General features: G+C 41.6%; 2 protein-coding genes and 1 pseudogene across 3 annotated transcripts in view; 1 reads left to right on the top strand and 2 right to left on the bottom strand.

Annotated features, from left to right (window-relative positions):
• The window catches only part of LOC121605050 (epidermal growth factor receptor substrate 15-like 1), a 53019-nt gene extending 45648 nt beyond the window's left edge, over window positions 1-7371 (top strand). For both annotated transcript variants that reach the window (XM_041934786.1, XM_041934785.1), the window contains exon 25: window positions 1096-7371. In XM_041934786.1, the coding sequence (XP_041790720.1) occupies window positions 1096-1242 (147 nt within the window). In that variant the 3' untranslated portion in view covers window positions 1243-7371. The remainder of the gene's footprint in view (window positions 1-1095) is intronic.
• A 7891-nt stretch (window positions 7372-15262) lies between these two features.
• LOC121605335 (Krueppel-like factor 2) lies at window positions 15263-18201 on the bottom strand. Its single transcript, XM_041935209.1, has 3 exons — window positions 17829-18201; window positions 16509-17481; window positions 15263-16411 (listed from the first exon to the last, which is right to left on the bottom strand). The coding sequence occupies exons 1-3, from the start codon at window positions 17898-17900 to the stop codon at window positions 16236-16238; spliced, it is 1221 nt and encodes a 406-aa protein (XP_041791143.1). The 5' UTR covers window positions 17901-18201; the 3' UTR covers window positions 15263-16235.
• A 6473-nt stretch (window positions 18202-24674) lies between these two features.
• LOC121606038 lies at window positions 24675-24795 on the bottom strand (annotated as a pseudogene).
• Between the last annotated feature and the right edge of the window lie 672 nt (window positions 24796-25467).

Genomic DNA, 25467 nt, shown 5'->3' with positions numbered 1-25467 from the left:
TAGTGCAGAAGTGTGAAGCAAAGCACAAAACTTTCAGACCTGTATCAGGAAGTCATAGCTAGTTAAAAAAAAAAAAAAGTGAAGCCATAAGTTTTAGCTTTCTTTTCAAATATTTGGTGAGCTGCTTCTCTGATATCTGTAGGCAGTCTGTTCCAGAGCTTTGGGCTGTAATGGACCAAGACTGCATCCCTGACTGGAAACCTCCAACAAACCAGCAGCAGATGATCACAGTGTCCTTGAAGGCACATAATAAACAACAGAGTTAGCAATGTAGCCTTGTCCTTTTCCATTAAGGGCTTTGTATACAAGAAGGAGGACCTTAAAAACAATTCCTTAGATCAGTCTTCAGAATGGGATTTCTTCAATTTTTCCACTCTAACAGATTTTCAACTTTATCCATGCCAACTACGCAAGTACACTATGAAATGCTTACATACAGCATGTGTGACCAATGTGAAGTAAGATAGTTACGAGTACAGCCCAACCCATACTGGATTTTATAAGGCCAGTGCTGCAATATTTGACTGTTAAAAAAAAATGATGAACATTTTGAAAGAAACATGTAATGTAAACATCCAGTTTAAATAAGAACCCCTTGATTTTTATTTATTTCTGTATACTTATTGGCCAACATTCGCTGTCATTTTGATCAAGCTCTAGTACAGTCATTCAACAACAAATGAAGATTTAAAATCCAGCGGTTGATATCATTGTTTTCCAATTCACTGCAGTTCTCATCATTATGGTAAGAGGTTAGGTGACATTTTATTTGAATAAAGCCATAACAGACATTTATGTAACAGAGACCCGCATTTAAAAATCTGATAAGACATCAGGTTTGATAGATAAAGCCAGCAATGCTACATATTGTAGGTCTTTAAAAGACAGTTTCTCTCTGTCTCTGTCTCTGTCTCTTTGTCTCTGTCTGTCTCTCTCTGTCTGTCTGTCTCTCTGTCTCTGTCTCTCTCTCTTTGTCTGTCTCTCTCTCTCTCTGTCTGTCTCTCTCTCTCTCTCTCTGTCTGTCTGTCTCTCTCTCTGTCTGTCTCTCTCTCTCTCTCTCTCTCTCTCTCTCTGTCTGACTCTCTCTCTCTGTAGTTTGGGAATGAGGCTCAGCAGTTGGAGTGGGCTAAGAGAGAGAGTGAGCGAGCAGAGCGTGAGCGACTGAAGAGGCTTAGACAGCAGGAGCAGGAAGACCTGGAGCTGGCCATTGCCCTCAGCAAGGCTGAGATGTCCAACGCATGACCTGGAACCCCCACCACATACAGATACACACACAGCAGGTAGACAAGCTAACATGCAGGCAAACATGACTGACATCTAATTATTCAGATACAAAGCACATCACTGAACTAACTCTCAAGTGTTGGCATAAACTCTGTCCTCACACAGACACACACACGTAGGACCTACACCACCACTATTTACATTCCCCTACACTCAGTAACTCTGTCTGGACACTGATTCTGCTTTAAAAAACAAGACAACAATTCTGAGGGCCGAGAACTCATCACTGCAAAACTCACTGACAGAGAACTGAAGGATGAAGAAGGAGTGGAGAAGGAGGAGGCAAGAGGGGCTTGATGGAAACAAACGGATGCACTGTGCACATGCACTATAGTGGCTGGACAGTAACAAGCTGGATCCATTCACTGGACATAGCAGACAAGCTGACCATTGCTGATGGAACACCGCAGCATTTTGAATTGCAGTGTCCTGTTTTTCTTTTCCAGCTTCACTCACAGTCAGTGGCATGTTCAGATTTTTTGACTCGGGTCATCCAAGTGGGGCACTGACTTGTGCAGGGTTAGCAGGAAGTACTTGCATGCACACACACACACACACGTTGAAACGGCATTAATTTACCATTTCTCATGTGTACTTTTATAACTAGCATTACAGTATCTCACAGTTTCTTACATTCCTGTGTTTAAAATTTGTATTTAAAAGATATACACTGTCATCAGTCACAACGCAGGGGAGTTGCACCATACAAATATACTATAAGGCTTCATTATTTTATCCTTTAAGATCAAGAAGACCTTTACCTTTTAAGTTAACAAAAAAAACAACATACGTTTGAAAGTACTGGTCAAACAGTTGGTTTGAACTAAGGTCCCACCTTCCACTGGGTGACAGCCAGTCATACTTGAGAATTATAGCATGGCACTTTGGGAGGCCTGTCAGATTTCAGCGGTGGTCAGTGCCACCACAGACTACCCACCTGGACATGCCCCTGCTCATAGTGAGGGGAAGTGAGCAATGCTGACTTGGTAACATTTCTCAGTTCTAACAAGCAGCATTGAAGAAAAATAACAGTACAATTCAAACTGCTAAGGTATTTCTTTAAAGGGATGTTTTCCTCATATATAGGGATGACATGATATATCATTGCGCTACTGATCGTATAGACTGTGTCAGTATTTAGTGTTGAGATGTTCTGCTGATAAGAAAATGCTACAGAGTGAGTGTTAAATAAGTATTTGTTTATAGAGAAGACTGGATTGAATTTATTATTTTCTTTAAGGAAATACTGTCACAGACCTAGACTCAGATAAGAAGTGGGGAGGTCAATATTAGTTGAGTTTTTTCACTCGTACTGGAGACTTTTTTCCTCTGCTTTGTGCAAAGCTGGCTGTACAGAAATGTAATTAATATTGATCTTCTCATCTGATTCTGGGTGAGTTGAAGCATGTTTCCACAAATATCAGTTTTCCTTTTCATTTTATAGCGCATCTACCGTTAAATCAGAGACTTTCAGCTGCAGTCCAGACAGGGCTGGATTATCAACCAGGCAACTCAGAGATCCACAGGTGGCCCCAAGGCTCCTGGTTCACAGTGTGGCCCTTAGTTTGTGGTCATATTTTTCATTGCTAATTTCTTTAGGAATATGCTATACCACTGAAGCACAATATAAACTGAAATGATGAGGGTCTCAAGGCACTGCTTGCATTATAACCTATTCATCAAGTCCTGTGTCCTTAAAACTTAACCCCCCCACTTTGTGACATGACCTTTCTGATGTAAATTTATTCTTTCCAAGCCCAACACCAGTAATGTCGCTGTGACATCATCGGGTGATTTTCTCAGACTTCTGTCTCTTCCAGAGCCACAGAAGATCATCCAACTTCCCAGCTCCTGTTTACAGGCTTAGTAGTGCTGATGTGTAAACTGATCTTTATATATAACTTTATTTATATTATAACTTTATTATTTGGTTATATTGTATTTGTGTGGTGCGTATTCCTAAATAAATGTGTGCTTAATGAAATTATCACAAACTAATACTAAGTACTAATTAATATACATAATGTACACAGAGTGGGAGAAAGGGGGAGTCAGTAGGGGCCTGCTTTTTGCCCTGAGGACCCCTAGATTAGACACTCCTGTTCTCTGGGTCAGTGGCTCCTCGTGAAAAAGAAAACTTAGAACCAACATTATTAGGATATGTTCGCATTTCACTCGTCACATTATTGAAGGAGGGGAAAAGCAACTGCTCTTCAGCTGCATTATAAGATACACTGATGAAGATCCATTACCCTGGTTCCTTCTAATGTGACAAGTACCTGACAAATGAAAATGATAGTTTCACATGTGAACATATCCTGTGGAGTGACAGTAACAAATTGTACAGATATATTTTCTTTGTCATGAGTGTGAGGTCGTACTGTGGAGAGTTAGTTATGATGACCTGCGGTACTCTCTCTCCCAGTGTCCAGTGTATATAGATAGACAGAGCTAACTTTGCCTCCTCTCGACAGCTGTGCTCTGATCCTAATGCTGTGATGCCACACCACATCCATCAAATGAAAGGCAAGATGAGGGAATTCATTTTTCTACATTTGACTTGTTTTATTTTTAGAGAGCAATAGTTTTAACAGTCTTGATTTCATGCGCTGGTTATTTTTATTTTTATTTTGTCATGTTTTGTTTTAAAAGAACAACCAAATGGATGTAGTTGTTTTGTGATTGAGTTCAGTCACTCCAGTGTGCTACAGACCAGTAAGCACAGGCTGCGGAGTGTTTGGAAAGGTTTGGAACTGGCTGAAATCAGGTGTCATTAGGCTAGAAATCGTGCTGTCTGTTGTGTCATAGTGTGCTGTCCCAACATGGGTTTAACCACTGACCTTGTTTTATATGAGTTGTCCCTTTTACTTGAAGTGGTGACTGATGTTTGAGTGAAACAGACTGAAATCAACTCGAGTTTGATCTCACCTGGACTTAAAGGCAGAACAGATTCTGCTGAACTCTTTTTCTGAAGGCTTTCTGTTACACTCAGACCCCTCTGTTGTCTTTTCAAATATCATGTTGTGTCTTTTATATGTGAGTTTGAATTCTGTGCATGTCCATGACCAGTCATATACTTCAGTGTTTTGCCACATGCATGCTCTGCAGTAGGATTCTGCTCAGAGCACATACACTTTGTTCTGCTGAACTTTTTTCTCATGACTGTAACTTGGTAATCATGGTGAAAAAGAAATCTTACAATTGGCTTAGTTGAAGCAAAGCTTGATTACATTGTTAGCGTTCCTTAATGAGACCAGTTGTAACCACTAAGAGTACTTTGGTCTCTGGACCGTTTTATGGTGTATTACAGTGCTGGATGTCTTCTGATAGAACTCAAACCTTTCATTCACTCTGACTCTGTTCATTAAATTTGTTACAGGAACCATTTTGAAAAAAAAAAAGCTCCTCTTCCCAACCTGTAAGGCAGAAAGGCAGGTACATAAGAACAAAAAGGTGATTTTGTAAAACCATTGAAGGTGCAGGATTTCACGAGTGAAATGGTGTGTTATGGATAGATTTGATTTTGTTGCTGATTGTTTGCATTGACAAACATTTTAATTATTTTACACCTGCTCATTCGTTGTATCTGGCCTTAAATGTTGCTAAATTGTTGAGTTTATATTTTCAACTTTCTTCCCATACCAAATATTCTGAATGCTTATTTTACTGAAATGTTGAGGAGCCATCAGATATCCATCCACAAGTGTAATACATAATATAATGGTTCTGGATCAGGGCTAGGTCTTTGTAAGGTGCCAACAAGATGCATCTGGGATGAAAGTCCAGAACAAACAAAATACTTTTTAATAATATAATTGCACAGACACATTGTGATGAAAAATACTTTGTATCTACTAAGGTGGTCTTGGTGTTTGGTCACAGCAGCCTCTGATGAAGGCATTGCACTGACTGGTACAACAAGATGACCTCATGTTAATTAGTTTGGTTGCTTCTCCAGTCACCACATTGAACAAGGTGATGGTAATGAGAGGGTCAGTAGCATGACTGAAATGTCGAACAACTTTTCCCCACCAAGTATTATATGTGTGTGTGGAACTGGCTTTTTGGGGCTAAAAATGCTTAAAAAAAAATTCTGTGTAATGTGAAATCATCCAAATTGGACAGAAATGCTGGAGTTAAAGTTGATGTGCAGCCACTGATTCTACCACATAGAGATATGAACTGCCTCTCCCTGCCATTTTTGTCTTGTTTACATATCGTGAATATTTACTTTGCTGTAGCTGTCACAAACTGTGTACCTGCAGGGGAGCAGTGTCCCTGGGATGAGCTTCTCTAAGCTGTACATAACATAACACCTCCTGAAGTGCTTCCATCTACCTCTGAGCCATTAAAACCACGTTGAACCTTTGCCATGCTCCTGTCACATGGTAGTGAAAATATTAACTTGTGAGGTACTTCATCTGTTCGTCTGTTTTCATTCCTCATTGAAACCGAAGGGTGTTGTTAGCTGCTAACAAGCTAGCTTGTTGTCAGCTGTTACCTGCTCGTTTTAATAAGGAATGCCAACACGAAACACTTTGCTAACAAGGTATTTTAAGTTATGTTAGTGCCACCTGAAGTATAAGACTGCTGTTATTCTATGTGTTCCATTTTCAACAAATCCCCTGAAAATACCAACACCACCATGTTAGCCTCTCACTTTCCAACTCCCCTGTTCTATTCTGGTTTTGTTCCTATTGAACATGTGAATCTTTCAAAGAAAAGTCACAAAAATACGTTGGAATTATAATGTATTTTTAATAGTAATTTGTTGTATCCTAAAACACCTAGGCACTGTAGTTTTAGTGTTATGGTAATGCTAATGTTGACATTACATTACGTAACATGCTGCTAACTGCCAGCTAACAAGCTAGTTTGTTGCCGGCTAGTAACCATTAGTTTAATATGGAATGCCATTGCTAACAAAGTAATTTCCAGTTAAGTAAAGTTCCACCAACTTGTTCAGAATAATGTGGCATCCTGCACAACAAAAAGGAAACAACTATTCAAGTGTCCAAGTGTCCCTTTCAGTTTGGTCTCAGGGTGTCTGTGTTTTAATCACAGCCAAACGCGGGAACAGATGTGTCATGTAGAACAGGTCTGAGTGTCACAGGATGCAGTGGGGTCGTCTGCTCTGGGAGGAGATTTTGGGTACCCTGTGTTACTTTAAAGAGCAAGTTACAATATTACAAACCTGACCAGATATGTGATGCTAAGTGCTGCTACGGACACGTTTCAGTCAGTATGAAGAAGTCTTGACACTGGATGCCCAGCCTCCTGTGAACTGTGACCCTCTGTCTGTCCTTCATGTGTTTCTGTCCACCTCCCTCTTGATTCCCAGCCCATTTGTTGTGTATTGCTTTGTGAGCTCCAGACCAGTACCATCATTCATACTGTATTTGTCATCTGATATCTCCATTGTGCAATAGATAATGTTTATTTTTATTGTTGTTTTGCGTATCCTGTGAAACTAGTGTAATGTTTTTGATGTGTAGCGTATGTTTTTAATATGATTATTTATGCACCTGCAACCACCCACTCCTCTGTCCTGACTTTGTAGAGGAAGTTCATTCTTTGATTTCATTTCACCAGCTGCACAATCTACTAAACTTTCTCTCCAAAATGCTTTTGATCTATTTCAGGGAAAGAAAATGGTAAGACAATGTTCATTACTCCAAATTTGTAATAATCAGAAATGTTAGCAATTGGAAATTAAATCTTTATAGGGTGACAGCTGGAAAATATCAAGATTGTCTGAGTTTTAATATTCATTTTATTTCTCTCTCAAAATGATGGATATTTCAGTTACTGTACTGACATACTGATGCTTAATTGTAAGAAGCCATGTTGGCGAAATAATCTGAGCTGTCTTTATTAAGATGCATACAATGTGTATACAGTCTGTACAGTATCATGTCTGTTATATTTGTCCTATAAAAAATGAAGACAAAGAAGAAAAAGTAAACTTGATTAGGGACCATTTGGAGGATGGCTTACAGTTACACTAATAGCTGAGGAGAGAGCAGACGCTGGTTTATTTTGAACAGTGTTCCTCTCGACATGGTCTGTACTGTTTACTAAAATAAACATTTCAGTTTAAATGAGAATGGACTGCTGCTTGATTTGTTACCACTGACAGCTTTAAGACAAGACAATCACATCAGTAGAGCTCAACTGGAAAGAGACAGGAAAGACAGTTGCACTAATTTGATATTGCACGTCCATACAGTCGTTGGACAGTGACCAGTAAAGTGACATTAACATTATGTGTGAAATTGGTGGAGTTCCCCGTTAAACAGCCCAATGGGCCTCTCAAACTGTAACAGTACTTCTGTGTCACAGTAGGAAAAGCACAACTAGTAACTAGTGATGATGAGGGCTGAATTCCATTTAGCGGCAAGTGTCCGACAAAGTATTTACATCGCTGCAACAACACAACTTCACCTCAAATACACAGAAGCCAAACATAGCAGTGTTTGTTAGAGCGAGGTGTTGGTCAGTATCCGAGGCTGGTTCCTGTAAGTAGTTAGTGTGTCCCACAGTTACCTGTTCTGCTGTGGTCCATCCTGTCCCTCTCAAATCTAAGACACTCTGAAAACATTTGTTCTTTTTGCTCTGACCAGTTTCTTCTTGTGGTTTTGCTCCACAAAGCTACCCAGCTGGTTTCCTACCTTCCCAAATAGTACACATTGTAAAAAGTTCAAACAGTTTACTGAAGATTGTGTTTAGTTGTGAAAACCAAGGCTGTAATAATTGAGTCTGAGCCCGGTCTAGAGTTCAGTGTGGAGACGTTTTCCTCGTAATGGTGGGCTTGTCTCTGCTTCAGCGAGTTTCTCCTATTACAGTCTTTGTAACAGTCTCAATAGAATCCAGTGGTGTTTTTTTTTTTTGTTTTTCCTGCCCTGCATGAAACCATAGACCAGCATGTAGGCAGTCATCCTCATCTCAATGTGACCTTGGTCACGGCACTGATGAAACTACACTAAAACTACTGTTCACCACACATTTAAAGGATCATTCCAGTTTGTAACAACTTGGGTCTGTTTTTCATAGTTTTGGTCATCATTTCTAGGAATGTACCCCCCCCCCCCAAAAAAAAAAAAAAAAAAAAAAAATAGTGAGGACAGGATCTAGATGTCCTCATTGATGGCCACAGGCTTAGCTGTGGCAGTGTCACTGTGTTCACAGTTCTTTGCAATTACTGAGATGATTACAGTGTTTTCATAGCCAATAGACATGACTTGAAAAAAAAACAAAACGAGTAACACCCACTTTGTCTTCCTTTTACATGTAATAAGACAAACTGCACAGACGTAGTTCTCTTACAGACTCTGAAGCAGACAAGACCTTGCAGAGAGCTTAAACACAAGCTGCTGTAACAACCCATCGCTCCCAGACGTCCACGGTGTGCAGTGAATTACACTCAGCCGTATTTCAGCGATACAGCTGCGTCTGTAATGAATGCTGTGCAAACACAGCAGCCATTTCTGGACATATTAGCTGAAACCCAAGCAATCTGCTATGTTAGCGAATGCTAACTGTCTCCGTATGGAATAACAGGAAATTCCTTGCTAGGTTTGTGAGTACCCTATGGTAATGGAGAGGAGGAAATGAAAAGCCTATTGGCTTTTAACTGGGAATGTGGGTCAGAGAGAGACATGGAGAATACATGTTTTTTTGTCCTCACAATAGTTAGAATATCTTTCTGCTCATTCTATCCTCTGCAAGTGCTTTCAGCCTCATCAGCACTGCTACACTTTACTGCTCCACCATCACCATTTCAACCTGAAAACACACATACTTTTAGTTAGGGGGGGGGGGGTTAGTGATATCCCTTAGAGCCAGAGGACCACAAATGTACACACACATGGTTTCAAATAATGCCAGCTGCAGAGCAACATGTCTGTCAGTATCGGCTACCAGCATTAGTGTGACTTCTCCTTCTATTCAGTGAACTCCTTCCAAAAAGGCTCCGAGCGAAGCATGAGCTGTGGTGCAGCATTGCTGGGTGTCAAAGAGTCTGATGCTTAAAGGAGTCTCTGGGGTTCTAAAGCAAACTGAAGACTAGTTTAATCTAAAGCACACTCTAAACCATTTCTTTGTGCTACAACGTGCAGTTGATTTTCTTGTGTCAAATCGCTTTGGGTTTGGACTGCATGAGAAAAATCTAGGAATATGAAGTAAACAATTTACTGAAAAAATAATCAAACTTGAATTGAAAATGAAATCAATCATTTGTTGCAGCTATGATATTACAAACTATGGATCTTGAGGTCATGTCCTCAGAATGAGGGAATTTAGGGGTCTTAACAGGCCGAGGATGAGTTTACTTTCTGTATTGACACACCTGGTTTTGCCTGATCCTGTAAGAAAATTAATAATGGAACTAAGGACTAATTTAGAACAAAAACATAAAGTGAAGGGGTTTCATACTCTTTTACCACAATTTAATTCCATTTCCTGGACTTATTGGTGGCTTGCCAAAAAGGGGTATTTCTAAAACCCTGCTTGAGGCGAGTATACTCTGCAAGTAAACATTTATAGATGGTGAGTGTTTTTAGGCAGATCCAGTGCACCAGTATTTACACACAGTGTATTTAAATCAACTACTTTTAGGCATTTTAGGCTTAATTTTCAGAAAAATCTCCTTGAAAATAGAAGCTACGTAAAATAAAATATATTTTAAGACTTTGACTCATGACCTCAGTAATATCTAAAATCCTGGCTAGAATTCCTGTAACACTCCCAGGACTAAATGTTGTTTATTTAGAGATTTAGAAGAAAATGTAAATCACATTACAGACAATAAAAGTAGAGCAATGAGGCCATGTTGAGTGTTGAGTTTTTAGAATGGGATGACTCATTTAATGTGGTTGTATAGTTCACATGAAGAGGCTGCTGACTTTTCACTCATTCTCTCATTACACCTTCTAGGAATTATGCATGTTCACATTCTGGCATTAGCATTTAGTCTTAGTATGGCCTCACAGAGCTGCTAGCATGGCTGTAGACTCTTGGTCTTTGTAACCTCAGTCCTGCTTTCCTCTGCAAAATCTGATCTGGCTGTCCAAACAGAAATCACCTGCCCAAATACCAGATCTGTCTGAGATATGCAAATCTGATTTAAACAGATTTTTTATCTGTTTAAACAGAAATGAAATGAGCAGATCAGAGTCACACACTGGCAGTGAGTCGCACTGTTTGTGTGTGTGAGAGTGTAAATCCGACCTCTCACACAGGCAGGCAGTCTGTGTTTAATCTGCTGATGACGGTTTAAACTCACCTAAAACTTGGTTTCATACATACATACACACACACAAGTTGAAATACACTTTTACTGTGGCTCATTTTCATGGCAATTGCGTGCCTATGTGTGTATTTGTGTGTGTGTGTTACAACCCATAGTGTCAAGAAAAAACAGAACTAGCTAGAAGCAACAAGTCTGTTAGCAATTTGCTGACAAAAACCAGTTTGGTTCCTGAGCCTAAACCAGACTGGATGCTATGTATTCACCTAAATCTATGGACATGCACACACGCACACACACACGCAGAGGGAAGAAATCTTTCCTGACTGGAACTGTCGGGATCTGTAGGGAGGGATCACATAGAGTCAGAGGAGGATGGATGGATTGTCGATAGATGTAGAAAATGTAGAAATGTGTGTAAAATATATGTTCTGATATGGTCTCACAGCAAGTGAACAAATGTTTGGCAATCAAGTTTCTTTACAGATGTTTTTGGATTCCAAAATATTTACTAATGTTTACAGTATGCTATTCATTAATGAGAAAAATCTCTTCCATGTTCCAGTGTGTCACTGGGAGGATAATTAACTTGTTTAGCTGGGAAAGAAGCCATATCTCCCCTCCTTCATCATCTCCCTTCCCTGTGTTCCCTCCTCCTCCTTTCACCCCTTCCTCACACTAATTCCCTCCCAACTCGACTCCCTGCTGTGTCAGTAGAAGTGTGATGGGACAGTCAGGCACAGGATTCCAACAGGTGTTTCCTGCTGTTCACACTGGTTGTCCTGTCCCAGTAGATGGCATCCTCTTCCCATGGATAGAGCTCCCTCTTTTCCCCACACTGTGCTATGTACGTGTGACTCTGTAAATCCAGTCAGATTGGAGTTTTCTGGTTAAGGGTTGTGTTTCAGTAATGCTTGTATTGTCTTATTTTTCCCAAACAGCTGATTAAGTTCATTGCTTCATCAGACAGAGCCTTAAGTTTCAGTGTTGATTTCATATGCAAATTTTGGAGTACTAATCCTCAATGGCCTTTTGACCCCACTGACAGGGACACTCTTAGGAAAAACACTGCTAATCCCCACCTCTGGTATCAGTTTTCGCCACACACACACATATGGTTTTATGAGTGTGTTATGTTAGTGTTGGAGAAGAATATGCTGTTAAACACTCTAGAGGGGAATTCCTCTGAGACAAGCTGTTGCACAAGAGCTTGTGAGCGTGTTTACAGCCTCTTGTTAACTGAAAATATTAGTCTTGGATAGCAAGATAGGTGGGAGAATCAGTGAAAAAGTCACTTCTTGCATTGGAATAGGGAAAAATGCTTCACTGCTGGAATGCCAGGTTTGAACTGTATTCCTCAGGTTTATAGACAGGAGGCAGGGGGGTTGCTGAGCTGAGCAGTGTTGCAGGCCTCACTGGAACTGTATGTGAAATGGTTCATGTGCGATCTGAGAACCAAATAAAAGCCCCTGTACCTGTTTTTGTGTCTCAATCAAGTGAACTGAGATGTTAAACAGTAGGGAGTGGACTAGAGAGAGAGAGGAGCCATCTGCTGCATGAATGTTCTGCAAATGTAAAGCAGCAACAAACAGTGACAAAGACTATGGTAGATGGTCTGATTGAGACAGAGGTGAGGTTGGAGGATTTCTTTTAACTGCGTTCAGCTTCACTCACTGTGGTGAAGTGATGACAGCTTCAGTGTGGAGCTTTATGTCATGTGTGCAGTGTCATCAAGAATACAAAGCTCACCAACTCACCAACACCGAACAAATGACATTTACAAAATTCAGCAATGTCTCCCTCCAGAAACAGCTGTGACTGTTTATTTTAGCATAGACCTCACTGTCAACTCTTTTCATTTGAACTATTTGTGCCAAAGAAATAGTCCCTGACACAGAAAATGGAACTATTCAGTGCTGCAAGCAGGGCCAGAGCTATTATTGAGGACACCGAGGTTACATTTGATAATATCTCTGGGAAAGTGAGGGTGTAATGAAATAAAGAAAAGTTTACATTCTCCACTTGCTCACACATTACACAAGTAAGACATAAAGTAAACAAATAATTCATTCAATTCCAATACGAATGTTTAAGTATCTTTCAGTGGAAATCACCTCTCTGTGCAAAGAAGGGTTTGACACAGCATTGTACTATAGACGGACAGAATTTTGTTTTGTCAGGTGGGTGAGGTTGTGATGGAGGAAATTAGGACTGATGATCTCTATATTAAATCCTGGCTATGGGCCTGGCCTGTCAGCACCAGAAAATAAATTCTAGCCAGTTCCATTGTATTGGAGTGAAATATCAGAGACAGATATGTGAAAACCTGTCAACTCTCTATAACTCTATATACTCTATATAATACTATTAGAGGTAAATGAGAAAATACTGTGTTTTTTTTGTAGTTTAGATGAAATGTTCCTTTAAAGTCAGAAGATGTATTAATAATATGACAGTATCACATATGTTTGTTTAAATACTCCACTGACCACAAGCTGCACATTTCCAGCAAATGGAAATGTTCTAGATGTGATGTGTATTTTTTCATACACTTTCCATACAAATTCAGCCTGACATGTAGAAACTGGTATGGTCAGAAAGTTTGGGGTCACCGCTAGAATTTAAAACAAATGTTGGGCAGATGACAGGAGGCCATTCCATCAGAGTGCACAGGAGTCTTTCATACAGAGGTGTTTCATACACACACGGCTGCATATCTGAGAGAAGACAGAAACCAACAATGTAAACGATACGACCCCCTCAGGGTGAAGCTTCCCACGCTGTGAAGTGGCAGCCACCCTCCTGAAAAAGTGAAATGAAAATGTTTGATTTTTCACTTGAGTAAATGTACTAATGATAGCGGCGGGGGTTCCTCTTTTCTCAGGGCTGGCATGGGGCCATCCTGGGGATGACACTGAGATGTGTGGCCTTTCACACCCAAAAATAGACACAGGCCTTCTCACTGCTGCACCAGTGTAAGTGTGAAATGGAGAGGTGGTGAAGAGTTTCATAAGCAGCTATCATCTCAGTCTTTGTTAGTCAGCACAAATAAGCTTGGTATATTTGCATGCTACTTGGAAAAGGATATATTTTTATATATCTACTTATACAGTATATTTACAGTTAAAGGGTAATTTGAGTTTATGATATCTCTTATTATCCTGATTTTGACCATCATTTACAGCAGTTATGACAGATGGGTCATGTGACTGATGTTTGCAATATAACAATTTTACTGTTCTTCGGTTTCTCTTCCGCTTGTTTCCAACCTGACTGATGAAATGAACCAAGACATATAACGTGTCACTTACACATGTCCAAAGGCAAAAGAATTTCTACCTGTACAGCTTCACTTCAAGGTGAGGTGAAACGCCTGCTGTCACGAATCTGTAAATAATTGTACAAATGAGAATAACAGTCTCTCCTTGAAAGCATTCATAGTTTTCACTCTGTTGTTCACATTAATAGTGACAGAAGAAGAATGAAAAAAGAGCTTGAGCGAAAAGTTGAAACCCTGCTGACTTTCCCACCTGCACACATCTGACCAATTTTGTAAAGCAGGCATTGCTGTCCGAAAGTTTCAGGAAGCTACAAAAATCATCAGACACCTTTGAAAAGGGAGTTTCAGATGTTGATAGATGATCCAAACAAACACTTCATCTGAAGCATGGTGAGGACCCACAGTCCCGATGTTATGTTGGTCAACTAAACACCTGCTTTTAAGTAGAATCTCCCATTATCAGTATGTTATATGTATTTTCTTTCGAGTAAAAAGATTGCATGTGAAATATTGACTGTGACTGTTCAAAAAAAACAAAACAAAACAAAAAAAAAACAGGATACAAAATCCTCCTAACAGACAAAAACGTCTTTTTCCCAACAGACTGTATTTGCATAGTGTTTTCTAGTCTGGCGACCACTCAGAGCGCTTTGAGCGGAACATTAACCATTCAAACACACTCGCACACCAAACTTGGCCAAGGATACTTCGACATGTAGACTGCCAGGGATCGATCCGCTGACCTTCTGATGGGTGGGTGACCGCTCTACTTCCTGATCCACAGCCACCCCGCCCCATTCATCCCTACATTCAACCCAAAAACACATTTCAAGCTGAGTTTTCTCTTGATTTTTGTTGAACTTTCATGCATCCCTGTGGCTCCTCAGTTTATTTGAGAGAGGGTTTCTCTTTCTTTTCACCCCTCCACCCCCCCACCACTCATTGTGGTTTGCCCCTATACCCCGATGCAGCCTCCATCTATATTGAGCCTCTATAATTATGTCAATGTAATGTTTGTATTTATAGGCCGCTGCCACAGCACTCTGGCAGCCGCTCTGTCCCAGCTGGGAAGCATCTGTCCGATGCTCCAGGCAGGCCACTATGGAATCTGGCCTGGATCGAACCAGTTTGTAAAGAAAGCTCACCTGACGCTAAACCTCCAAACCATCACCATCAGGATTAACACTGAAATATTCTACATGTCATATGCATCATTTACACACATTGCCCAAAGATTTAACTGATTTAAAATCCCTAAACCTCAGAACCAGGCTAGAAAAGTGGGGAAAAAAAAACATTTTTTTGCTGCTTTTTTTTTAGACCTTTTTCTAGTGTTTTTAAACGGTGAACTTGTGTGTGTATGTGTACATTCACATCAAACCAGGTTTCATGGAATTGTTAACCCTCTATCCAAATGTTTGACAACCACACTCAGAACTCAGAAATAATGTTGTTCATTTAGTTTAATATGTACATTAAAATAAACTATTTACATTATATAAAAAAGATTCTATTTACAAGGCAGTACATTTCTTCAAGACACAAACGAACAAGGCTTTATGCCAAAGACTGTGTAGCCCTTTGTCATTCAGGTGGTGCTGAGATGGCATGCACTTCTGTGAGACTTCTGTAAGACCCTGACTTCAAACACTAGTAGATAACAGACAGACTCACAGACACATTCTATTCAAGCCTTCAAGGAGGACGGAATGAAAGGCAGTTTTAGAACAAAACATTGTCTCAAAGCTTATTTCACGTGCTGTTAACACTTATAAAATAACACAGAGAATAAAACTTTGATTGTGTTTTAGCCAGTGGAGAGTATGGCATAATGTATAATGTGTTAAACAAGGCACTAATGGTGCAAATACAAAAAAAAAAAAAAAAAAAAAAATCATTGCTCTTCAAAGGATTGTCTGCTTCCAGTTGCTTCAGTGGCATGTGCCTGACATGTTGAGTGGAATGCTCCTTTAATTTGCTGTCTATATAAACAACATTCCATACAAAGAAGTAGTACCAGCTACATCGAGTGAAAAACAAAAAGAAAACTTTAGTCCAAACAGAAGTCATCTGTTTCTGTTGTATCTGACTGTATTTCCTACTTGTTTCGTGGTTTGTTTCTTTCAAAAATAACATTTAAATAGATAGAAAATATAATCTGAGGGCATCTCACCTGGATGCTCCCTTTGCCAGAATGAAAAGTCACTATAATAGTCCTATAATATACCTATAGGTATTACAGTGTAGTCAACAGTGGCCTCATCATACTGTATGGCAGTTATGCTGTCATGGTACCACTACAGTTAATATTCCTATAGCCACTCGTGTCTATATATTTGCATAGTATAGCTGATCATAGGATTTTTTCAGTTTTAGGGTGCATAGTAGTCCTCGCCAGCTTCATTTTGGTCGATCAGACTGTCTTCACATGTGCCTCTTCATGTGCAGGGCGAGGTGGTCGGACCTGGAGAAGGCCCGCTCACACAGGTGACACTGGAACGGCCGGTGTCCGGTGTGCTTCCGGAAGTGACGTGTGAGCTCATCGGAACGAGCGAACTTCCAACCGCAGCCCTCCCAGCTGCAGTGGTAAGGTTTCTCTCCTGTAACACAGAAACAACAGCCGTGAGTGACGTCACAGTTTGAGGGCAGGTAATGAAGCTAAATAAAGCGTCACCACATCCAACACGCGGATCTCACCTGTGTGTGTCCTGAGATGCGCCTTCAAGTGGGAGCTCTTGGTGTAGGTCTTCCCACAGCCGGTGAAAGTGCAGGTGTGCGTTGCAGTCCGCTTCCTCGGCCAGGACCGACGGCCCCTCTTCGGCTTGGTGTCCATCATTTCCAGCGGGGAGGACGGCGGGGTGAGCAGGACCCGCTGGCCGGCCGCCGGCTGCAGCGGCAGGCCCATGGCGGCGTCCTCCCCGAACATGCCGGGGAACTGGTGATGGTGGTGCGCGCCAGGGAAGGAGAGCTGCATCCCGGCGTGCGGGTGAGGGAACCCCCCGGGCGGGCAGCGGTGTCGGTGGAAGCTCTGCGGGAACGCCATCGGGGGCTGGTGGCACTCGGAGCTCCGGAGGTCGTCCGGGCTGAGTGGCGGCGTCATACTGCCCACCGCGGCCTGCGGGGAGTTTGCCAGCCGAGGCTGTTGCTCGTATGCCATCATGCAAGCGACGTTCCCCTCGTGCTTGATTTTGGTGCAGCTCTGAGGCACCAGACCCATGACGGGTCCGTACGTGTCCATGGAGGCTGGCTCCACTTTAATGCTCGGAAGCTCGGGGAATAAATCCTCAGTGGTCTGGAAAGGCGCGGAGCTGACCAGGAATCTGCCCTGGATGCTGGGGTTGTTTCCAGGGAGGAAGCTGGTGTCCACGTCGGAGCGAAGGAGCTCCGCCATCAGGCTGTTGTAGGGCGGCGGTGGGCTGCTCATGTCCGGGACAGAGGTGTAATCGACCGGCTGCTGGGGCATCCCGGTGTGATGTTGCTGCTGCTGGGGGAACACGGACTCCTGGAGCCGGTAGGATTCTGCTCCAGCGGCTGGCGCACTGTCGGACACGGCGGTGTTAGCGAGAATAAACTCAAGATCCAAGAACTTATCCAGGTCCTCTTCGTCTTTTCTGCCCAGGCAGCTGCTGTCAGTGTTGGGAGCAACACCGCTTGTGTCACCCTTCCACCTCTGGAGCGACGATGAGAGAGCACAATTAGTTTGTTCCAGAATGTACAACCGGATATTTTTCACGACATTTCAGATAACTTCGACACAACAGCAGACAGAGATGACTTCTGTGTTCAAACACAGTTTTACAATCGCAGAGCCAAAGTTTGAAAAACTTTTCAGTGACCAGCAAACACAGTGTGTGTCTGTGTGCGTATGTGTGAGTGTGTGTGTGTGTGTGTGTGTGTGTGTGTGTGTGTGTGTGTGTGTGTGTGTGACAGATCAACAGCAGCAGAACCACTGAATGAAGTTCTGTGATTCAGTGAAGCTCTGCGCTCAGAACAAATGTAGAAAGCAGCGCCACTTACATCTCCCCAACATTTCTCCTTTTGGTTGGCAAACGTAGAGATTGATGGTAAAATGGTCCCACTCAAGGCCATTTCACGCGTTCTTTAAAAATAGAAAAATACTTCCTTAAATACTGACAGAAGACACTTTCTTTGTGTTCAGGGCAGTCAGCACAGTCCGGTGTGTGTCGCTTGTTCTGCCTCTCCTCTCATGTGCAGCTGTGAGTCTGGAAGAGCTGCTTTTCTTCTAAATATTGATTCGCAGCGCAAATCAGGAAGCGCGTCCAGGATGAGGACGCTGCGCGCCGGCCAGCCCCCTAAATTTAGCCCCGGTATAAAAGTACGAGTTCTCCTGCGAGGCAGAGACAGAGAGGGGGCGAGAGAGTCACGTACGGACCGCTGCGGAATGCTGTCCTCACTCCGCTGCGGGGAGCTACTTAACCTGCTCAGGGAAGAACCCGCCCATCCGTCCAATACGAGACAGGGGGGGGGGCAGAGAGAGAGAGAGAGAGGGGGAGAGAGAGAGGGGGGGCAGAGAGAGAGAGAGAGAGGGGGGGGGCAGAGAGAGAGAGAGAGGGAGAGAGAAAGAGAGGGGGAGAGAGGGAGGGAGAGAGAGAGGGGGGGCAGAGAGAGAGAGAGAGAGAGAGAGAGAGAGAGGGAGGGGGGCAGAGAGAGAGGGGGAGAGAGAGAGAGAGAGAGACGGAGAGAGGGGGGGCAGAGAGAGAGGGGGGGAGGGAGAGAGAAAGAGGGGGAGAGAGGGGGAGAGAGAGAGAGAGGGGGGCAGAGAGAGAGAGAGAGAGAGAGAGAGAGACCGTCTCCAGATCAGCGCTACTAACAGACATAATAAGCAGTTACCCCGCTGAAACAGCAGCATCAAAGCGATACTAACGGCGCACAGGTCTGCGCACAGAGGAAGAGATGCTGCAGGTGGCCCCTGTTGCGTCTTTGGGCTCGATGTATTTCGCATTTTCCCGATAATGAAAGCCTTCTGAAATGTTTGTTTCATTCATTTATTAGTTTTCATTTCTTGTCGCTCTGCATATGAAACAGCTCCTGTACGTGCTTCCTAACATGAATGACTCGGAGCGGACCGTTTCTTCACTGAAACTCCTCACTCATCGTTCCTCCTCGGCTGTCAGGGCCATCTAAATCACGGCTTTTCTCTCTCAGCGTCACACGAAGCCTCATCCGGAGACCAAGATATCAAACTGTGTGTGCTTTGTGTGTCTTCCCAGTGATGGACTAAGTATTTGCAAGAAAAGTTATAAAACCACAAAGTAAAGATACTGCATTACAAGTACAACAGCTACACTGAAAATGTTCCATAAGCAAGAAAAAATACTTGAAGTTTCAGAAACAAATATTGTTTGAGACTGAGTGATTGTTGAATTTAGACTGATTTCTTTCTTTGTGTAAACAGGTTAACACTATTGTAACATACAATTTTATATCCAAATCCTCTTTGTGGAATAGATGTATTATTACATTCATTTATTCCAATATGCAGAGGATCTCTAAGTTTTCTTGCTTTATATGTTGAAATGTTGAGTTTTGTGTTGTAAATATTGTAATCATCATCATTTCAAGCGTTACAGATTTGCGTAAGTGATGGTACGCCTTGACGTTCGATTCCCACCTACTGTATGTTAATGGACCTTCTTGGTCCAATGCTGAATATTACCGGAGGAAGACATAACGTGGAAACCTTGTAGCTACTCAGATCTTTTTGGGAGCATCTATTCAGTGTGTGGGTGTCTTTTTCCTTTATATTGTTTTTTGCCTTTTTGCTTACACTACTGTGTTGTAATACTTCAGGACAAACCTTAAAACGTGCTAGTTCATGTGATAATGTGCTTTAATGATAGATAATCCCAAACGGATTAGGGCACCCCTGAAGATCTGGGGTTGTCCACTTTGCTCAGTTGGTAAGCCTGCTCTGCCTGCTCCTCTGCTGCAGGTTGTGCAAAGGGAGGATCACTACTGCCATGCAAATCACATCTCTGTGTTGTATCACATACACACATTTCTGATAGGGGGTGTTACTGACTCAACAATCATCGTTCCAGTTCACATACCATGGAAACACCTCATCTGACCTACAGATCTGAATCCTAACCTAACATAAAGTTAACCTAATTCCTTTAATGACCCATGAAGAAAACACAACATTTCTAACAGCATTCTGCACCAGCTGTTTGCCTGTGTTGGAGCTTCTCCTTCAATAATAGTGGCAGATGCACAGCTAGTTGGCAGACACTGAGAAAGGACAGAAGTGTGTTGTATAACGTACTGTATTTCATTTCATTTTGCCCTCTGGTGAACACAGATTTGCAATGCTAATTAAAGGCTGGGTTGTCCAATTCATTATGGAGGCCCGGCAGCCATTGAATATTTGACGGCATTCCACTGTAGTTAGTAAAAGTGAGTGCAGCACGTGAAGATGTGCAGCATGCAATTCAATTCAATTCAATTTTATTTATATAGCGCCAAAACACAACTGAAGTTGTCTCAGGACACTTTACATATAGAGCAGCTACAGACCAGACTCTTTTTCTACAGAGACCCAACAATTCCCTCATGAGCAAGCACTTGGTGACAGTGGTGAGGAAAAACTTCCCTTTAGCAGGCAGAAACCTTGAGCAGAACCAGGCTCTGGGTGGGCGGCCATCAGCTTCAACCAACCAATCAACTTTGTTATGACAAACGCTTATTCTTTCTGTATTAGACTTTTTTTGTAGTGTGTGAATGTTTGACATTAGAGAGAAGAACATCTGTGATAATTCTTCACATGTGCATGATGCAACCTGATTTCAAAACTCCTGAAGCGTTTGACACACTTGACTTTCAGGTATTTCATGTTAAGTCTATAGACATGACATGTGTTTGATTGAGAGTTTGGGGATAGAAGAAGGACCCTTAGAGACAGACTCACTGAGTAGTTGACACTGTTGCTGTATCCCTGTGTTAAAGTTTTGCTGCTTCCTGTTGCTCTGCATGGCTTCTGCATTGTCTTCACAAAGCTTATTTTTCTGCTGTGGCTGTGGAGCATGTTGTGGCATTGTATTGTCTTCTGTCTGTAAATTTTAAGTATCATCACCACATTGGCTTCAAAATATCTTGCCAAACAACTGCAGTTGAAAGCTAGTGAGCAGGCTAAAACGGGCGGATTTATGTGTGTTTTCCTGATAAATGAATAAATGAAATAAATTATAAATAACTCTCCAACTCTGAACAAACAATCCCAAAACTATCTTCATGAACAGATAACACTAGGGCTAGAATATGAAGCTTGGCCAAAACTGGCTACCTGCTAGCTGTTATGTAGACTTTAAAAACATGGATGTAATGAAAACACTGAATCTGGTGACCCGACCTCCTTATGCTCAGTGAGGCAATTAGCAGTGCTGTTTTCCACGATGATACTGTTTGTTTGTGTGAGTGAATACTTCTGATGTGTGGTAATCAGTATGACTGATTGTCCTGCTGGATGTGTGAGCTCCTTGTTCTGAGATTCTTACTTCCAAATTCAGGTGACATGTAGCACCAAATGTCTTTGACCATGCTGTATGCCATCATTTACTATATGGGCACAGAGCCAATAGAGTGCGCACTGATTCGTGAGGTTGTACCCACAGTGAGACTGACAGCTGAGGCCTCTGGGTGATCCCAGCATGCATTGCCAGTATTGTCTTGACGGCGCTGCACAGGATGATTCAGACATCACTTTTTGACCCAGTGATATATTCAGCCTGCCTTACTGTCACAAGCAGCTGTACAGTCAAACATTTCAGCAACAACAGCAGAGGGCTGACGTCCCTGTGGTGATCTGCTCTTATCAGACTGGAGAAACCGCTGTTATATGTTCTCATAATCCTCCAACACTTTGGAAAATTCATGGTCTGTCTTACTAAGAATCATGTGTATCCATGAATATAGGAAACAATGGATGATGATCATATCCTAGTGGCTTTTGAATGTAATGAACCTAATGACCTTTACAGCTCACTCTTTTGTAATGGATGTGTAGGAAGAATTGCACAGTTCCTAGAGACATCTAGTGCAGACATATGGGCATGTGTATCACTATTGATCAAGGCTGACCCTTTCTGTGCTCCCAGTCTCTGTGCAAGACTTAATATATCCTGGACGAGTCTGAAGGATAGCCGTGGGGTCTTGTGCCACGCGTTTAACCCTCGAAACAGGCCTATGTCAGTAATTAAGTTCGGTTGTGTACGATTTCTTTTATTTACCTTTGTTTTGGGCTGTTTGTAAAGGACTTTTTATTTTATCATTTGATGGGTCAGACTTGAATTGTTTTGATGTTGGTTTATATTTGTTGGGCTTTAAAGATTTAAGTGAGACTTTGCATTTTTTCAAAATCTTTATTTATGGAATTATTACTGCACCAATATCCATGCCAGCAGCTGTGGCACCAGCAAGATCTGCATTAGCAGTCTGTCCACTGTCTGTCACAGTCACTGTGCTGCTCCTCACCTTCAAAAGTTCAACATGCAAAAATGTATTTACAGTTTACACTGTGTAGACCTCCTAAAATTCAATTCTTTGATGTTAAAATGGAAAAAAGGAAAATTTTGGTATTTCTCAACCTCGATATTATTCTGATAACTGCAGCCGTTCTAGCCATTTGTCACACTACCTTTTCACTCAGTTCCTTAATAGAGATTCCTACCTATGGTGAACACAGAAAGTAGCCCCCAGGATTTGCTGTTGTACTGTCACTAACTGCAAGGAGATCTACTTTCCAGGCAAATTTACTGTCAGTTGTACTCAGAGTTTATGTAAAACTGAAGTTTATTCAGAGAGCTTGAGGAGGCTCGCGCTGCTTGCTCCTACATCACTAGTTTGCTAGTTCATGTTTCCCAAATATCTACACTGGAGGTGGTGTTTGCATGACTCACAGTAAAAATGGCCACAGTGAGGATAAAACCCTGGTTGAAAAATAGCAGAAATTAATGCCCTGTATTTCACATTCTCTCCCAGACTAGTCTCTGAACTTGATGCTTGATATCAGTCCTCTCATTGTCTGTCTCATTGTCATGTGACTGTTCCTATAGCAACGTGGCTTGAAATGTTGCAGGTTTGTACAATAACTTCAGTACTGAAATTTACTACATTTTACATCCCTCAATCTATTCAGTTCACTCATCAGTTCATTCTCCAGAGCAGTGTGTCTCATGTCTAGAGCTTGATGTTGTATTTTCAATTTAAAACAAAGAAGGCAAGACCTCATCTTCAACATTTATATCTGTAACCATAAATGCAGAGAATTCATAATTAGACTTCCCATTTTGTATTTCTTTTCTTCCCAGCAGTAGTGTCTGTCATGCTGCCTGTTTGTGAAAGTCCTCATCTGTATTTCACAGTTTTCACTGACAGAACATGGCAGTTCCTATCATCTACAAGTCACAGCCACAGCCAGCGCTCTGCATCGCCTGTCACTGTGAGAATGACAAAATGCTTCTACATGCTTCAACAGTTGTTCACCAGATGAAAAGCAGCAGCTCCCCCCAGCTCTGGCTGTCCGCTGAATGTTGCTCTTCTTCCTCTCTTCCCTCCACCCCACTCCTCTCACGTCTCCAATGACTCATCCACTTTCATCTCCATCTTGTCTCTCCTGTCTTCTGCTCCTCCACACACACTGATTCATGGCTCAGTAACTGTCCATATGTGCTGAGAGTCACCTGTGTCGATGCTGATCCTGCTGTAGCTATAACTGAAGACATACTGAACACATGTTCTCCCCACACAGCAGGATCACACTGTTCACACTTGTTCTGCCATCCCCAGTTACTTTTGGACACTGCATGGTGATCTGATCCTTTAATTGAAACATGAACAGCGAACACTAAATCTGCATTGTTTGTTGTTCGTGCTCTCGCAGCCAGCTGTGAAAGCTGTACTCAACATTCTGAAAGCATTAGAGTTTGCATGGAAATGTATGCACACGTTAGTGTTTGAGAGTGTGTAGGTTTGGCCTGTTGTTACACCCTGATGGAGCGGTGTATGGCTTCCATATGGAAGTGAGTCCTGGCCGGCTGGCTGGGTGTTTCTCTGCGAGCCTCAAAGGTTCTCATATGTGCTCATCTGGCTCCATGTCATTGTTTAGACTGAGATTTACATCATGGCACAACAAGGCTGAGGGGCTTGGCTGCATACACATGACCTTTAGAGGAGACCAAACCGTACTCCCTAAGCACCAACCAGGGGTAATGCGCATGAATAAAAAAGTAAATATATTTTATTCAACTGTTCCTCTACTATTTTTGAGCCAGTTATTTATTTTTTACTCTGCTACATTTGCCATTTCTACCTTCATTACAACTAATCTGCACTAAATGTGGTGATTGACCTCTACAGCAGGTGCCAAGTTGCTAGCTGACTGGGAGAAAAAGAAGAACCGTCTGTGTTTTGACCACGTTCTGATGATGATGGAGCAAAACCCAGAACAAGAGGCAACTTCTAAGGACAATCCATGGCCACATCTGGCAACATGTTTAATCCCAAAATAAAAAAAAAGACAGCAGTTACATGACGAAGTGCTCTCTGTATCTCCCAAAAAACACTCCTCCACTCCACTTTTAAAAACTCCTCTTCTAACCTACCGTTAGCTACGTTAATGTTTGTGTGTGTAAATGTGAAATGTTAATCTTTGATGTTCTGATAATTACATCAACCTGGTGTACTTTAGAAGCAGTAAACCGAACGGAATGCCAACTTCAATGTTAACGTTACTTTAGAAACTTTTTCAAGTTTCATGAAGTTTTCTCAACATGCAGTGTTTTTTCATTATTTAACAGTGGATCACACAACTTGTACTTTGAGTGATTTATTATGTATTTTTAACTTTTACTCAAGTAGCTTTCTAAAAAGGTAATTTTCACCTTAATATTTCTTTCTTTTTTTTAACTGGCAATAATCGCGCCTCTGATAAACCTCATAGGCTACGAGACTGCCACTGCACAAAGCTACTTCAATATTTTAAATGGAGTAAATGTAGTTACACTTGATTATACAAGATTGCTAGACTAACATTTTGAAGCTTATTCCCAAATGAAAACATTTAATTCAAAAATGGGCACGTACAGATACAGACAAAGGCTGGAGTTAAGACCGTCTCATGTTCACTGGGAGACGTTGATTGGAAGATTGGCTGAAAAATTGTGACTTGATGTCCACACTCTGGGATCAACTGTATATAAACCTTTTAATTCATGACTGCTTGCAGTGAAAATGTCACTGATCCTGAAGTAAACCTTGATAGTTTACAGGTTTGCAATGTGTTTATCATGAAAATATTTTGTGAGAATAATAGTTTATGCTGTATGATGTTAAATACTCTGCCCTGTTCTGGCAATGTGACCTGAAATGTCTGTCTTTCCAAGAAAGCACTTCCCAAATGGGGGCATAAAAACAATGATTCTGTGTTATGTTGAGGCTTAACAGCCTGGAAATGCCTCTATAGAATCAAAAGTTGAAACTGATTGTTTTACTTTCCATATTTTGTTGAAAAGCATGAGTAATTTCTTCAAATTATTTGTTTCATTATTTTACTCTTGCTTTTACTCTTCAATGTTCTAATAGACATTTAAATTAAAAGTTTAAATGAACAACAAATGATTTATCAGAAGGGTGTCATTGC

The sequence above is a fragment of the Chelmon rostratus genome, chromosome 4, assembly GCF_017976325.1.
Source record: "Chelmon rostratus isolate fCheRos1 chromosome 4, fCheRos1.pri, whole genome shotgun sequence".
Taxonomy (NCBI): Eukaryota; Metazoa; Chordata; class Actinopteri; order Chaetodontiformes; family Chaetodontidae; genus Chelmon; species Chelmon rostratus.
This window is presented reverse-complemented; position numbering and strand designations above follow the sequence as displayed.